Source organism: Oratosquilla oratoria, chromosome 9, assembly GCF_046742065.1.
Source record: "Oratosquilla oratoria isolate Oo_2021 chromosome 9, ASM4674206v1, whole genome shotgun sequence".
In the NCBI taxonomy this organism is placed as follows: domain Eukaryota; kingdom Metazoa; phylum Arthropoda; class Malacostraca; order Stomatopoda; family Squillidae; genus Oratosquilla; species Oratosquilla oratoria.
This window is the reverse complement of record NC_134785.1, coordinates 9,303,616-9,321,410: the sequence shown is the minus strand read 5'-3', so window position 1 is coordinate 9,321,410 and position 17,795 is coordinate 9,303,616. Positions and strand designations below refer to the sequence as shown.

Below are 17,795 nucleotides of genomic sequence, written 5' to 3'. Positions count from 1 at the left end.
CTTCAGTGAAAGTACAAAATCATATATATAGACAGGAAGGCATTCTAAATTCCTTTTAATAATTCAACTTGTTTACATTGCTTTAGTTTATGTCTTCCTTTGTAAACATTCTATCGTCAAAGTGAATTATAAGTACATTTATATATCTTATCGTCATCGAAGTACATAGCTTTAATTAAGTCAAATTGGATTTTAATGCAATATGCGTAATGAAATTATCATAGATATAATACCAGTAATGTACTCTTTAATTATATTATTCTTTTAATAAAAAGAAAAAATCAGACTCTCGCTTGACTATGCTCTCTACGCTGATTGGTCGGTTTAAAACGGTAGTGTTATTGTCGTTCAAAGTGACGTACGCGTGAAAATTTCGGGATACAAATGCATTGACATATAAGGTTTATCCCACCGATAAAGAAGTGAGTAATTGCTTATTTTTTAATTTAAGTATGTAGGAAATACTCAATATATGAGATATAACGTATGTGTTCGTGATATACACAGAAAACTGGGTGAAATAATCGCCATGTAGCTTTGCCCTCCCGATCGACCCGCACGGATGTTTAAATCTTACTTGGAGTATGAAATTACTTTTATTCCTTATTTTCCTAATTGTAAATGCCGTCTGAATTATTCCTTAAATCTTTAGTGAGATGTAATACTCTACTTGAAAAATTATGGCTTACATTGTTCGTAAAATGAGAAAATCTTACACGCTCGGTTTGTGGCCAGAAAGATGTTGAGTACCAGGATACCTAAGCTCAACTCCAACAGCTTACTACACTGGACCATGGAGGGAAGAGATCAGGCTGGCCGTAGTAGAGATCGATCTCAGTTGTATCAATAACAGGGCAGAATAACACTTCAAGAACGTTACATTGATCATTAAGTTTTAGTTTCATTTAAGAAGGAATTTGAAACCTCATCAGGATATTCAGTTTACACAAGTATTGTCTTGCTGTTGGAGGTATGGTTATGGTGATTTAAGATGAGACCATTACCAAGTTTGCTGTCATTTTCAGAGTTTTGTTCAGATAGGATAGTTATTACCAAATGGCAGGGGTTTACTGAGTACTGCCATACTCAGTACTGATGGGAATACTGATTACTTACTTTCGGTATACTTTCGGTAATTTTGTCTGTTAATGACACGGCTGAAGTCGGCTTCCGCAAGTTCCAAGTTGTCCTTGGTTCTGTACTGCTTCTGGCAGGATGTTGTGGTGGCTATAGGGGTATCCTGGTATCAGTGGATGGTCTAGTAACCCATCCAGCCATTTGTCCAGCTTTCTTTTGAAAGTCTCCGGGCTAGTATCTGTCTGGTCCCGGAGATCTCTTGGGAGGCAGTTGAACAAACGAGGTCCATTGTGAGTGAAGGAGTTGTGTTTTATTGTCCTCACTCTTTGTATGGAGCCTACAGTTACAGAGTGAGAGTACCCTTTATGTAGCAGTCTTCCTTTTCTCGGATGATAGTTTGACACTATGCCCACATTTGGCACTCTGCCCTCCAGGATTTTCCACACATAAATAATTGTATACCATTCCCTTCTCTGCAGAGAGTATAGTTTTAACTGGCTTAGTCTTTCCCAATAGTTTAGGTGCTGTACTCCCTGAATTTTTGCAGTGAAGGAATGCTGGATAGCTTCTAGGTTGGCTATTTCTTGTACTTTGTATGGAGACCATAGCTGGCAGCAGTACTCGAGCCTTGGGATTAGTCAGTCATTGTTTACAATGATTGTAGTATTGTTGTCTTAAGTATCACAACTTTTATTATAGTTTATTTTTATTACTGTAGTGTCGAATATATATTCAATATATTTATATATAAATACTTACATATGAATATTACAGGAGAGCTACCTATCTCAGTAATAAGTGGAATATATTAAATGGTTTCCACTTGATGAATATACCACAATGCTTGGCTTCATTCTGTGATAAACAGTCATTGAGGCACGTGGAATTTGAACTCCAATTTTTCGTAGGCAGGCATTTTTTAGTGCTCATGTCAAATTTAGGTGCGTTATGGCATGAGCGTGAAAATGCGTGCCTTGAAAGACGAGCCCTGAAAATTGTCTTCCGTTTTCAAAATCTTTCAATTTTCTCGCATCCATCTGGCTGTGTGACCCCAGGGCTGGCACTGAATTTCCAGATTGGGCCCATGATCTCTATGAACTTCATCTATAATTACTTCACCTAGTCACACAAGGAGAGCTGACAACTGGCAACAGCTCCCCACATTGTACTACATTAATACAGCACAAACACCAATCTATATCTCTCTCTGTACTAGTCTTGCTTTGCCTGACAACCAGTGATAGCTACTTGGGTGCCCAACAACCAATGACAATTACTTGTATGTGATGGTTCTGCAAGATGGGTGTCAGAGGGAATGATCTCCCAGCTAGCTGCCAATCAAAACCATACTCACCACCTAGAGCTGTAGACTTGTAGTGCTGACAAAATCTCTTACCAACTTGGTCCATATTTCCTCCCACATTTTCACATAAGGAGAATGGCTTATGGAAACTGCTCTCCTCCAACTGCAACTATAAGCAGGTGACAGAAATTGGCCCATACTAATAGCGCATACAACATTTCACATTCTAGATAGATTTATGGGAGGCCCTGAGGAACATTGCTGGCCACTTAGGGGTTTAAGTTTCTAGTCTGAAACTTGAGGCAACAGGTATTATTATAAGATTGCATGACATTTACCCATTTCAGACATCACAACATATTTGCTTCCCCGAGAAGACAACCAAGTGGATGTGGATGGGTTTCCACAAGCTGCAGGTCTTCTGCAAGAAAATTCTGAGGATGTTTATTGATTTACATTATTTTGTTTGCAGGAGATGGCATGTACTGGGGAAGAGCTGCTCATAAAATTGTGCCAGCAAGTTCAGGAGAAGAGTAGACCATTTGTGGAAGAAGTGGAAGTGAGTATCAATGTACACTTGGTATTGATAAAGAAAAATAAAAGTTTGCTTTATCTTCTTCATAAGTGCTTTACAGTTTTCCCTATTCCTAGGCTCAAACACTCCATCTTTTACTAAACCCATTGCATTACACTATTCTTTATCATTTACTGTAGGACCAGAGATGGTACCTGCAAGTAGTGTTCCTGCCACAAGCCTACTACAGTAAAAGCTCTTTTATCTGTTATTCTCGTATCCGGCTCCTTCTTATAACCGGTATGTTATTCAAGAGGAAATAACAATTTTGTATAAAAATTTGAAAAAATGAAATTTAAAATTCCCGCGGCACTCCCGCCAGAGGTAGCGCGCATCTTTCCCGCCATCTCCCACAAATCCCGCCGCTCCGTCATGCCCAGTGCCCACTGTAATAAGACGCCTGATGTTAAGCGTGCGACTGTCTATTAGCAACTCTCTCAACACACAAACACATACCCACAGCAAAGGAAGGCAGTAATGGCTGAGTTGAAGGATATGCGTGGTAGTGCTGAGCTTAGCGTCACTGATGAAGCTCTTCAGGAGTGGATGGAGGTCGACAATGACGAAGCTATCACCCCTACACTAACTGACGACGAAATCATTCAGGCAGTGATTGAGGAGAAGCGTGGTAAGGAAACGGGCTGATAGTGAAGAGGAAGATGACCCAGAGCCAAGAGTAATGTGGAAGGATGCCGCTAAAGGATTGGCAACATTTATCAAGTTTGCAGAGAGCAGTGCACCTACATGGGGACTCACGACGTGATGTCTCTTCCTGTCTCCAAAATGAATTTTTAATGCAGAGAAACATTCTAAACAAAGAGACATACGTGATTTCATGAAAATAAATAAAGATAAATAAATATGAATATACTGGTAAATAAATAAACAACAAAAGGGAAGCCATTGAATGAATTTTATTTAAGTACTCTATGAATAAAGGCAATAAATGTATTTTTTTAATAATCCTCCTCGTAACCGGGATTTCCCCTTTCCGGCACGTCTTTGGTCCCACTCGTGCCGGTTAAAAGAGCTTATACTGTATTATAAAGCACAAACTTACAGCCTTATAATCTATAACAACTGCCTCTGTCTTACAAATTGTCTTTTATAAATGAGCATAGTGTATCGCTACATTTGTAACAGTGGTGACTTAAATCACTCTCCCTCTAATTGTACTGGCTTCGCTCTGATCACCCTTTCAAAGAGGATGGTTGCTCACTTACAAAATGTTTAATACCATAATACACCTAGGTCTCTTAATCCAACATTCACCGACAGCCACTTGTGCAGATGTTTGGACCCAGGACATAAACCCTCTTTGGGAATTGGTGGGTTTTTATGTCCTGGGCCACGTCTGCACAAATGGCAGTTGGTGAGTGTTGGATTAAGAGACCTAGGTGTACAGGGGTTCTTATATGTCTTCACCCTGTGGCCCCTAGTAATTGATTAGTATCCTCTGTGGCCCCTAGTAATTGATCAATATCCTCTGTGGCCCCCCCCCCCCCCACCAATAATATCAGATATGGTACACGTGTTTGTATTTGTTATGGGTATGAAAAATTCATCTGTTTTTCTATCAATTTGAATCTATTTTACAAAAATGGTCCAAGAAGAAAAGGAAGGAAATTGCAATGTAATTTATTGTAGTTAAGCAATTGACAAATTTTTTATTAACAGTCACCCTGTACAGTGTCTTGTAGCAACTCAATGAGATGACTGAAAATGCTTTCCAGCTGCCAGTTCTTGCAAATGCCTTTGTGGAGCAAGCTGAATTAGCTTATACAGTATGGAGGGATACATCTTGGACACTCTTGCACAGCACTTTTCTCTGTCTGCTTTAGATTAGTTGATGCCGATATTTAGATAGTTTGAGTTTACATTCTAGATGGTACCATGGCCCTCCTGTTGAGAACCACTCCCATAGTACCCTCTGTTGTTTCACCATCACAAGTCAGCACCTCTCTTACACAAGAACAATAGACTACCATGGTTGTTCAACACGTTTACAGATTGGGTGGTAAGGGGGTAAACATGAGAGTGCTAGGCAAGGGTATGGAGTTTGTGAGTGTGAATCGAGGGAAGTTGAGGGTGAGCTAGTTGTTTGTGGATAATGCTGCACATGTGGTTGAGTCTCAGGAGAGACTGAAGTAGTTGGTGACAGTGGAGTTTGATAGGGTGTGTGGGAGGAGAAAGCTGAAAGTGAATATGGGCTAAAGGTGACAAGATGTACAAGGGGTGATGGTGGTAGTGGTTTGAAGCTGAGTTCAAAGGGTGAAGGGCTGGAGGATGTAGAGAGCTTTTAAGTAATTGGGGTCACTTTAATAACTGGTAATGGAGGATGAGTGGAGGTGAATTGTAGAGCAAAAAAAAAAACGAGTAAATGTCCTTGGGGACTGAAGTGTTAAGCTCTTTATAAGATGACACCTGAGTATGCATCATGAGCCATGAGTGAGGTATACAAGGAAGCCAGCGTCGACTTCCTGATTATATTTATTTTGTAGTTGTTGACCTCAGTATTCTGTGAACAGGCTTGATCATGTTTTCTGTGATATTGTATTTATTCAGGGTGAGAGAATGAGTATGACAGTAGTAATTATATTTTGTAATGCACATATTGTGATGCATCATTGTACATCAGAGTCAATGATAATCACCCGCCAGTTGCGCTGGGTTGGACATGTCATACGAATGCCAGAAAACCGTCTCCCTCGACAGGTTCTCTATGATGAACCTAGAGATGGGACCCGTGCGACTGGTGGACAGAAGAATAGGTTCAAAAACCAGCTGAAACGAAACCTTAAAAAATGCGATATAGGACAAAACCAACTGGAAACCCTTGCCTCGGACCGATGTACCTGGCGCTTAACCATCAAGCAAGCAGCTGAGACTTTCGAGGAAAAACACACAGCTACCGGAAACCTCCAGTGAACCGGCAGGCATGAGTACCAGGCCCAAAACCCTCTTCCACCTGGGGACGGTATCCCACGTCCAACGTGGAAAGCGCTTCGCCTCAGAGTTTGGCTTGAGGAGCCATCGGCGCATACATCAGTGACATCGATAATGATCTTGCCAATGTTTTACTTTATGAAATTTCAGGAGAGAGAGGACGTCTTCGTCATCAGCGACGGACTGCCTTAACTAACATCAGGCAACTTGGTGTGCATGTGAATATTTGACTCATATTGAGGAGGTTAATAGAAATAGGCATCTGTGGATGAAGCCTGTTCCACTCGTACTGATGCTGCATTTGAAGAAGGCCAAGAGGCGTGGTTGTTAGCATGGAGGTTTGGGAGGGTGATAGCTAGAGTGACCTCTACATCATCTGTGGAGTAGGGGTAGTCTGTCACAGGGCACTTGATGGCTGGCATGATATGCTTATGGTAGACTTGTGTAGGTACTGATCATATATAACTCTTGAGAGTCTTTGGAATGCTTCTTTATTATTTATGTGTGGATACAATGATCAGTACACCTGAAATAAGTGACAAATGGCAAACTTAGAATTATGTATAGATTTCACTACAAATGACTAACATGGAGTTATGAGGGAGTGGTTCCAGTGACAGTGTATAATGTAGACTTGGAATTTGAAGAAGGTAGAAAGGAGTCAAAAAATGTGAAATAAAGTGTTTAACAAGTATGGAGGGAGTTATGAGGATGGATAGGATGATAAATGTGGAGGTGAGCCAAAACAGGGATGGAAAAAGAGCTGGCAGATAGAGTGGATCAAAGGATGCTGAGATGGTTTGGGTGTAGAGAAGGAGCGAGTGGGGAGAGACGAGCAAAATGTGCTGAAAGTAGAAATAAATGTAGAGAACTGGAGGGAAAGATAATATAATTTATAATTGTTGCCTTCAGATTCATGAAGTGGAAAACCTGTAGCTATGCAGTGGCTGGCAGCATCCTCTTGTTCTCTCACATGTTATTTAGAGAAGAAACTTTGGATTGATGTGTGTGTGTTGTATTGCTGTGGAACTGTTTCTGTGTCATTATCTGAAAGTTGATATTAGGAGAGGAGGAGGAGGTGGGTAGTAGTCTCCAGTTGTCAGTTCTCCATGTGTAAAAAGATGTGAAAAAGAAATACAGTTGATAGATATCTTAGGCCTGGTAGGCTACAGAGACTGGGTGTTAGCCTTCAAGATTGCACTTCTTGAAGGTCATCATTCAACATTAAAACAATACCTACAGAGAGTAGGCCTGGCCACAGAAACAAACTGCCTCAGATGCAACCCTGAAATAGAACATCCCTGCTATTAGTAGTTGTGATCTCATCCGACAATGCCCCCACCCTAGCCAAGGCCAGACAACACATGGGCCAATCTGCCTGTTGCCAGTTACCTGGGAATTTTTGGGTCTCCTGCAAGAGATCATTCAGCTGCCCCTGGTCTCTTGCAGAAGACATATGGCCTTCAGATAACTGGCAGCAGCCTCTGGGTAGGTCTTCAAATCACTTGGAATATATATTGTGTTGTTGTTTAGGGATTGTTAATGTGGGACATTGTAGTATGAGGTGTTGTGTGTCCTGCAAGAGAGATCTGGAGCAACAGATTGATTGTTCGGGCCTTTGGTTGATATATGTAGATATTCATTTATGTATGTGTGCATGTACATGTCTTACATGCATGTATGCATGTCCTTGTAAGGGGGGAAAAGCCTTGGTATATGTTTGTATAAAGTATATTCCTGGTATTGTATACCCTCATCCTCCTTATCCCCTCTCCTTGACCTTCTTTGTTAGTCTGTAGACATTAATATGTTTTACTGTTCCTGATTTTGTGTGTGTATATGATGTAAATACCATTAGGCCACTCTTGATAAGCTAGTTGATCACTTGAATGCTATGTTTAATATACCAGAATTGTGTGAAGTTACATGTTGGTTATTATAACATTTTGTGACTAGGAAGACTTCATATTGTATCAGTCTATGCATAATGGACTGAAGAGTTAATCTTCATCTGTAGACTTACATCAGTCTTACATTGCTTATTCCTCCCTATTAACCTCCTGTATTTACTTACTTTTCATAAATTTTTGGTATTCTGAAATTTACAGACCAAAAATATTTTGATTCACCCAATTTTAGTGGTTACATTATCATTCTCTCCTGCAAAATGCTCTGCTAAACTTCTTATGTGTTTCTCTCCAGCATTTGATTCTGTCGCTGCTGCAATAGCAGTACTGTAAATTCTACCTTTATATAATTTCTCTCTCTGACTCTGCCATAAACAGTGTCATCAGCAAACAACAATTGGGTCACTTACCACTTTTCTCCATTTTCTTTAAGCATTTCCAATCCTCTGCCCACTACCTTCACATTTACCTCCCGTACCACCCCATCCATGTACACGTTGAATAGCCATGGTGACATGGCACGTCCCTGACGCAGCCCCACCTTTACTTCAAACCACTCACTCACACCATTTCTAATTCTAACAGGCTCTACTACTATTGTAAAAACTCATGACGGCCCTTAACAGCTTTCCCCTGATCCCATATATCTGCAGACCTCCCACAGTGCCTTCCTGTGTACCCTGTCATAAGCCTTTCCCAAAAACATAAAGACCCACAAGACATCCTTACTTTTTGCTAAAGCTTTCTCATATATCTGCCTTACTAAAATCTGATCCTTGCAATCCCTATCTTTCTTAAACCTACACTGTTCCTCACCAATTACTCTCTGTGTTCTGCTCCTAATCCATAAGCCTTCCAACAAACTGATACCTCTGAAACTGCTACACCCACATTTGTCCCCTTTTCCCATGTAAAATGGAACCATAACTTCTGAACATCCATAAATTCTCCAAAGAATGATATTTGTACCTGTACTGTGTAAGATATTCTTTTATGGTGTACTTCTTTTGTACTCACTAACCAGAAATCACTGATTCTCCTTTTGATATTACAGAGTAACTTTTTATGGTTGGAGGAGATAGTGGTCGAATTTAGAAAAGCCCTTCAAGATAGAGGACCTGAAACTTTGCTTCCAAAGACTCCAAGTGCAAAGCGAGCTCGAGATATCAAGGCCTCTAAAAATGGAGTGGAGACTATTGGAGAAGGTGTGTAAACTGAGTGACGGTTTCAATGCTATAGATTTCTTCATCATTTTATTGTTTATATAATGATAATTGTTACCTTAAATTTCACTAATTGAAAACCTGCAACCCCAGTGGCTAGCAACATTTCGTTGGCTCTCCCATAGATTTCTAGTAAAATTATTAGACTGTTCCTGTATCCTTGCCTTATAGAAGTAATAGAAAGGGAGCAGTAGCCAATTGTCAAGTCTCCTTTGGTGGAAAGATTGAGGAAGTTGTAAAAAAATTATGTATATCTTTGGTCAGGTCCAGAAACCTAGTTTCAATCCCTCAAGGCCAAGACTTCGGGTAGTGTGGGTGTTGATTGCTTTTGAAGATGGGTGGTAGGGGGACGATTCTGTCCGATGACCATCTTGCATGGTCACCACATCCATTTACCAATTGTTGGTCCCATATGTCTGATTTTGGTAACATGTAAATTAGAAATAAGACTAATGTCAATAACACTAAGATTAATCTGTATTTTGTAGATGGTGATGAAAATGATCCCGAGACAAGATCACCAGCAGCTAAGAAGTCCCTTGTTGGGAGCTTTGAAAACATTCCAGTACCTTCAGAGCCATCTCCACCAAGGAGAGGGAGGGCTGCCTCCAGGGTGAGTAGCAGTAGACACTGACCTGAATTTAGTTAGTAAATAATGTGTTCTCATAAACAGAATGATATTTAACTTCTGAAGAATATGAAGGGCAAATAAATCTACTGTAAATATTGAAAGCTTTATTATAAAACTAAAAGTACTCGTATGTTTTCTCATATTTTAACCCCTTCCATGCGGTGCCGCCTACGTAGGCGGCATGGGGTGCAAGTGGATACGCGAGGCTGCCATATTGGTGTCTTGATTATATTTATTGTAGTTGTCCCTGCTCAACTGACATACTCTCTAAACTGGGTTCATCACATTTTCTATGGTTATCAAAATTCACGGGTGAAAGAGAGAACGATCGATATAAGCGGTGACTATTTTTTATGTTGCGAGTATTATGACGCAACATCGTATGTCTGGCAGCTAATGCTGCCCCCGAGATTTTGGCCCGGAGTGAAGTGATTAATGTTTAATATTTTAAAAAGTGTAATGAGAAATAGACATCTGGGAATGGATGCTAACAGGAGGTTATATGAAGGAGTGATTGTGCCAACAGCAATGTATGGGGCAGAAACATGGAACATGAAAGAGGAAGAGAGAAGGAGTTTGAATGTGTTTGAGATGAAATGTGAGAAGTATGATAGGGGTTACTAGGCTAGATAGAGTGAGAAATGAGGAGTTGAGGAGGAGCACAGGGTTGGAAAAGGAGCTGGGAGATAGGGTTGATGAAAGAGTATTGGGATGGTTTGGACACATGGAAAGAATGAGTGAAGAAAGATTAGTAAAAGAAGTGTAGAAGGTGGAGGTGGAAGGAGTGAATATGAGGGGACGTCCTAGGATGAGATGGATGAATGGGGTGAAAGGGGCTTTACAAAAGAGAGGAATGTCTGGAGGAAGGACGGGAGAGGACAGAAGATAGGGGTGAGTGGAGAAGGGTTGTATATGGATGAGGGGGAGTTGGTGGGGGATGGGGGGGTGAGGAAGTATGTATGAGAAAAAAATTGACGCAGCCCGAAAAGATTTCTCCCCATCTTCTCTCCTGCATGAGGGGATGGAGAGGGGGGGGTCGCCAAATTTATGAAGCGGTCTTGCTGTGGATGTGCTGTGTCTTGCGACACTGCATCTGACCCAGGGCAGTGGACAGGATGCAGGGATGACCCGTCATCCAGGAGGTGCCAAGATAGGAAGGAGGGTGGAGGGGAGTGGAATGTATGGGAAATGAAATGGGTGGGAGTGATTTCTATGCCTTTTTCTTTTTAGCTACCCTCTTTGTAAGGGGGAAAAAGCCTTTGGTATATGTATGTATGTAATGTTACCTTTAAAAGGGGGGTCGCCAATTTAATGAAGCGGCCTTGCTGTGCCTTGTGACACTGCCTCTGACCCAGGGCAGTGGACAGGGTGCAGGGATGACCCGTCATCCAGGAGGTGCTAAGATAAGAGGGAGTGGAGTGTATTTAGGAATGGAATGGGTGGGAATGATTTCATGCATTTTTCTTTTTGGCTACCTCCCTTGTAAGGGGGGAAAAAACCTTGGTATATGTATGTATGTATGTATATATGTACCTTTAAAAGTGGTTCCACCCAGTTATTTGATTAATGAAGCAGTACTTGGATACTTCATGCACTTTGTTTGTTTGTGGTATTGATTTACAGTTTGGTACTTGTTCTTTTAATTGGTATAACTTTAAGATAGTACACCAAATGTTGACTTGTGTTTTCAATTAATATTTTTTTGCATTTTGTTTGACTAGATTGCTGCCCAGAAGATGAAGGAAAATCTTAAGGAAATGTCTAACTTGCATGCCAAGAAGAGAAGGCCAAGCTTCACAGATACAGAGAGTACTGCAGAAAAGAATTATAGTGACAAAAAGAAGAAATTCAGTTCAATGGAAAAATCACAAGAAAATGAGTAAGTATCAGCCCCCATTCTTCTTTTCCTTGCTCACTCGCTTCTCTGGCTGACGACACACTTGTCCCCTCACTCTTGAATGAAAGGTTGAAGTGGGAGGAGATGAGTGTGTATGACATCTTTGGCACCTATTCCAAGAGCAGGTAGAGGTGTAAGGTGGTTTACTTGCAAGATCTGCACCATAAATACAGTGAGATAGTAGAACTTATAGTAGAAAATGAGTTGGCTGGAGGGTGAAAATACTGTAGATGGAAACAGGGATGAGTTGGCAAGTTAAATCACGAACCCATCCAAGAAACCCAATTACTCCATACAACCTTTTCTTTGCACTCATCCCAGATATTTGTTTCTTGTAACATTTTCATTATCCTGCCATTCCCCTTCATGTCCTACTAACATCCCCACCTGGGTCTTTCCTCCACTTTTTCACTCATGGAGAGCTGACAATTAACACCTGCTTTATTCATTATTCTAACAGCAGGTGACAAACATTCATACTAATAAAATACAGATGTCAGTCCTATGTTTTTTCCTGGTAAGAAGGACAGTTACAGGCTCCTGTGGGATTGGGTTTTGAGTCAGTGGAAGTCAAAGCATCAAATTCAAAATGGAAGAATAAAATCGTGGAATGGGTGGAAGTGGGTTGCCTTTTGACTAGGGTACCTCATGGATAAGGGGTGAAAAGCCCTTGGTAGATAGATAGAAATTCAAAGCTGCAGTCATTATTATTGTAAGGCAATTTAGTTTTAGAAACTGAAAAATTGTGCTAATATTGTAGAATTCATTGTTAATCTGTTGGTTGCCTAACCTTTGAATCTAACATCTAAAGATGGTTTGCCATCAAGGTTATGAGGGGCAACTTTGAAGGCCCATCACCTATGCAGTCAACTTGTAGACTTTTGAATATTGTTTTGAAAACCAACTGTAGAAGGTGAGGAGCATATGCCAGAAGGCAGCTGGGGAAGTAATAAAGTACAATTTTCACATGGATCAGGAATGAATGAAAGGGATGTATGATGGGGGTGAGAGAGGTGAGGCTGCCTCTTATGTCTTAGTTTGCTGGTAATAGTGTACAAAAGTACATCTATTTTAATTTTATTTATTTAATTATTTCTTTATTTCAGACCTATTAAGACTGATGAAGAGAAACAGATGGAGATTGATGAGCATGAGGCCCCACCAATGGAATGCCCCAAGAAAGGAACTGAAGGACCTGCAAAGAGAAGTAGATCTAAAGAACAAATATATATGGATGAAAAAATTACCAAATATTCGCCGGTTGTAGTTTTAGAAGATAGTGGAGGAGGAGCAACTTTGGCAACAAAGAACAATAATGAGGATTCTTTGGAGATTCAGAAGGAATCAAAAGCTAAGGAGAACTCCAGCTCCCAAGAGAAAAAGACTAGTACCGTTGTGAATGATAAACCTGCTGAAATGCCCACTCTTAATGACACTGTATCTTCCCCATTGAAACTTGATAGCGATACTGAAGAGGATGTAATAGTAACAGATGTGACAGTTACCACAGACTTGGTTGTGCCTGAGACATTAAACAAACATAAGACTTCTGAAGAACAAGCTGATGCCCCTAAAAAGCCAGACTCTGCTCCAGATACTGATGAAGACCCTTCTGTTAAAGAGGTGAAGTCAGAAGTCCCAGATGTTAACATGAAAGAACTAGGTTCTGATGTAGTTGTGAATAATGAAACCAAGACAGACAAGAAATCCACAGCCAGCATCGGTGCAACAGAATCAGAAAATCAGGACGAAGATACTGAAGTCAAAAATGGATTTGTCCCTGCTGAAATGGAGTGTGAAGATATTGATAAAAGAGAGGTGGATGGTAAGCCTGAGAGGGTGGGCAGGACAACTCGTACCAAGACGAGAAATGCAGTGGCAACAACATCAGATAATGAACCTGTGAAAAAGATGAGGCTAACACGATCCAAGTTAAGACATTCTCCACAGAGTATAGAAATGAAGATGAAAGAAGATCATGTAGCCGTTCCATCATTTGATCTTCCAAGTTCTAAAACAGAGACTGCAAATGATGAAACCAAAGAATCTAATCTAACAGAACAGGAGAAAATGGAAGATATGCACCCTCCAGAGGAGATGCCCAAGGCAAGATCTACTCGAACAAAGAAGAAAGTTAGTGAGGGTGCCAATAATCGTCCTGTCAGATCAACTAGAACAAAACAGAAACGGCTTGAAAACCAGTCAGGTGCTTCACAGAGCCAAGATAGTGCTATATGTAGTGGTGGAGCCTCATCTGAAGAATCAGAAAACGAAGGCAAAGTTCAGGCAACTGCAGAGTGCTCCAATAAACAGAATGGGTCCACAGCAGTGCAGGAAGTAGTTCCACCAAGAAGAATGACTCGTTCCAAAGTCCGTCAACTGGCAAACACTGTCTCTGCTACTACACCCTCACCTACAAAATCAGCCAGCACAAACAACAGGGGTAGTTTCTCTCGTGATTGTTGCACTCCTAAGTCAGATACCTCCTCTCCAGTAAGAATCAGGACTCCTACAAAGTTTGAGCACAGACCATTTACCCTGTAAGTTCCTCTGTATTATTATGTATTATTAAGGACAAGGAACTATGCTTTGTGAAAATAGACTACCTTCACTGCAGTCTCTAGATTTAGTCTAGATATTATCTGTTGAGGAAGGACGGGAGAGGATAGAAGACAGGGGTGAATGGAGAATGGTTGTATATGGAAGATGTTGTGATGCATGAGGTGGAATGGATGGGGGGTGAGGTAGTGTGTGAGCAAAATTTTGATGCAGCCCGAAGGGATTTCTCCCCGTCCTCTCCTTTATATGGAGGGACGGAGAGGGGGGGTCGCTGATTTAATGAAGCGGCCTTGCTGTTGATGTGCTGTGTCTTGCAACACTGCTTCTGACCCAGGGCAGTGGACAGGGTGCAGGGATGACCCGTCATCTAGGAGGTGCTAAGATGGGAGGGATGTGGAGTGTATTCAGGTGATGGAATGGGTGGGAATGATTTTATGCCTTTTCCTTTTTGGCTACCTCCCTAGTAAGGGGGGGAAAGCCTTGGTATATGTATGTATGTATGTATTTTCCTCCATCTCAGTTTTCTTTCTAGAGCTTTATTCTCTTGTACTTGCCTTGTGTTCCCTAACATATCTTGGTATTCTCTTTTGCTGGAACCCCATTCTTCCATTGGACATATCACATTTGTCTGCCTTATCCAGCTTTTCTCATTTTACCCCATCCCTAATCTCCTTTCTTTCACTGCTTTCTTCCCTATTATGCTCCCCCAACTTCCTTGCCTCCTCCTCTTTTCCCTCTGTGTCTCCACTGCATACTTCATGCACTCTTCTCTCTCTTTTTTTCTTTAATGCTAATTTTGTTGTTACTTTGCTGCAGAACCAAGGGTAAAGGCATGGTGAAGGAGATGGCAGTGGCCTACCAGAAACATATAGGCAGTGCCAGAGAAGTGGAAGAGATGCACCTTCAGGATATTCAAGTAAGCTTGATCAGTGCCCTCAAGGTCTTCATGCCACTTTGTGTTAATATTGATCAACTTTGTAATGGGCTGTGCTCTAGTAAGGTGGTTTATGAATCAGATACTTAACATGTCTCCATAAGAATGTTTAGAAATAAAATGGGGTTATGGGTTAATGCTAGGGTAGGAAATGAACCAATAGATGGAGTGGTTAGGATATGTGGAGTTCCAGGAAAGAATCATAGTGGAGAGTTGATGGTGGAGATGTGTCTAGAGAGTTGATGATAGCAAAAACAGTGTTTAGAGAGAAAGTCAAGCATAAGTACACATGGGAGAGGGTGGTAGATAGAGCATTCATTGACTGTTTAGGAAGAAAGTTGAGCATAAGTACACATGGGAGAGGGTGGTAGAGTATTGATTGACTATATAGTGGTAACCAGGAGAATAGTATGAAGAACTGAGGATGTACATGTTCTAAGGGGAGGAGAGTGGGGGAATATCAGATAATTTTTTGGTGGAAGGTAAGTTGAGAGTGGATAAATGGAGAAAGGAAGAAGACAGAAGGTAGGGAGGTGCTCAAAGTGAACTGCTTAAATGAGAAAGAAAAGGAGGAGTACAAGAAGCTGAGGGAAGAGTGGGAGTGAATGAAAGATAGAGTAGAACTAGGAGTGGAGGAGGAATGGGGATGGTTCAAGGAGGAAGTAATAAGGTGTGCAAAGATGGAGTGTGGAACAAGGAGGAAATAGAAAGAAGGGTAATGAGTGGTGGGATGAGGAAGCAAAGAAAGTTGTAGAAGAGAAGTGAGCTTTCACAGATTAGTTACAAGATAGGATGAGAGAATCATATGAGAGGTACAAAGAAAAGAGAAGTAAAACATAAGATAAAGGAGTAAAAGAGGAGAGCAGATGTGAAATGGGGTAAGAGAAAATTTTGAAAGTAATAAAAAGATGTTTTGGAAAGAAATTAAGATAGGAAGAGGAGGCAAATCAAGTAGAGAAGAAAAAATAAAAGGTGCAGATGGAGAGATGATAATGGAAGAGATGGTAGTAAGAGGAAGATGGGCAGAGTATTTTAGGGAGTTGCTAAATGTGAAGGAGGATAGGGAGGGAAAGGTAGTTGTAGTGGGAAAGGCTAAAAAAATTACGGTGATGAGTGAAAATGGAGGAGAAATAAGGAAAGATGAGGTGAAGGCAGTTGTTAACCACTTCCATACGGTGACGCTTATGTAGGCGTCATGAGAGCAAGTGGGTCCGCGATGATGCCGACATCGGCGTCTTTATTATATTTATTGTAGTCGTACCTACGTAACCTCCATTCTCTTTAAACTGGCTTCATCATATTTTCTATAGTTATCAGAATTCACGGGTGAAAGAGAACGAACAGTTGAGCGCTGACTTTATTTTTTATAATGTGATTATTATGACGCAACATCACACGTCGGGCAGCTAATGCTGCCAGACGTGCGATGTGCCCCGGAGTGAAGAGGTTAACCCCTACCATACGGTGATGCCTATGTAGGCGTCATGAGGAGCAAGTAGGTACACGAGGATGCCGACGTCGGCGTCTTGATTATATTTATTGTAGTCGTACCTGCGTGACCCACATACTCTGTAAACTGGCTTCATCATATTTTCTATTGTTATAAAAATTCACGGGTGAAAGAGAATGAGTGATAGAGCAGTGACTTTATTTTTTATAATGCGAGTATTATGACGCAACATCGCACGTCTTGAAGGGGTTAAGATGATGAGAGCAGGTAAGGCACCTGGGTTGGATGGGTGTCATTCTGTGCAGAATGTCTAAAAAAAGGAGGTACAATGATGGTGGACTGGCTGGTGATGTTTAATGTGTGTCTAAAAGAAGGTTGAGTGTCAGAGGACTGGAAGAGTGCCTGTATTGTTCAATTTTACAAGGGGAAAAGGGGACAAGTGTGAGTAGTATTTTCAGAGGGATCAGTTTAAGTGTAGTTGGGAAGGTTTAGATTGAGAGGTTAGGAGAGGAACAGAGGGAGTAATTGGTGAGGAACAGTGTGGGTTTAGGACAGGTAGGGGTTGCATGGATCAGATTTTTGTGGTTAGACAAATATGAGAAAGCTTTAAGTAAAGGATTTTTTTTTTTTTTTTTGGGTGGGGGGGGACTTTATGGATTTGGAAAATGCTTATGACAGAATAGACAGGAAAGCACTGTGGGAGGTATTACAGATACATGGGATAGGAGGAAAGCTTTTAAGAGCAGTCAGGAGTTTTTATGAGAGTAGTAGAGGTTGTGTTAGAATCAGAAATGGAGAGAGCAAGTGGTGTGAGGTAAAGGTGGGATTTTGCCAGGGATGTATTTCCGTGCCTTGGCTGTTCAATTTATACATGGATGGGGTTGTGCAAGAGATAAATGCAAGAGTAATGGGGCAGGGATTGGAGGTGATTAAACAAAATGGAGAAAAGTGGGAGATAAGCTCCTGACACTGCACTTGTAGCAGGAACAGAGGAGATATTGAGGAAGCTAGTGACAGCATTTGGGAAAGTGTGTGAAAGAAGTAGGTTAAAGATAAATGTGGGTTAAAGTAAGACAATGAGATGTACAAGGGGAGGAAGTGGCAGTAAACTGAAAGGTGGTATTAAGGGAGAGAGACTGGAGAAGTGGATAGTTTTAGATACTTGGGTGTGAATGTGGTGGGAAAGGGAGGAATGGAAGTGGAGGTAGATTGTTAATTGAGAGAAGCAAGTAAATGCCTTAGGGGATTAAAAAGTAATGAGAAATAGACATTTGGGAATGGATGCTAAGAGGAG

At 41.0% G+C, this 17,795-nt stretch overlaps 1 protein-coding gene across 8 annotated transcripts in view; it reads left to right on the top strand.

Annotated features, from left to right (window-relative positions):
* Positions 1–330: 330 nt before the first annotated feature.
* Positions 331–17,795, top strand: part of LOC143028168 (uncharacterized) — a 40,132-nt gene continuing 22,667 nt past the window's right edge. For all 8 annotated transcript variants that reach the window (XM_076189906.1, XM_076189904.1, XM_076189903.1 and 5 more), the window contains exons 1-7: positions 331–422; positions 2,853–2,939; positions 8,862–9,012; positions 9,519–9,643; positions 11,383–11,540; positions 12,665–14,098; positions 14,934–15,033. In XM_076189906.1, coding sequence (XP_076046021.1) covers positions 2,856–2,939; positions 8,862–9,012; positions 9,519–9,643; positions 11,383–11,540; positions 12,665–14,098; positions 14,934–15,033 — 2,052 coding nt within the window. In that variant the 5' untranslated portion in view covers positions 331–422; positions 2,853–2,855. The remainder of the gene's footprint in view (positions 423–2,852; positions 2,940–8,861; positions 9,013–9,518; positions 9,644–11,382; positions 11,541–12,664; positions 14,099–14,933; positions 15,034–17,795) is intronic.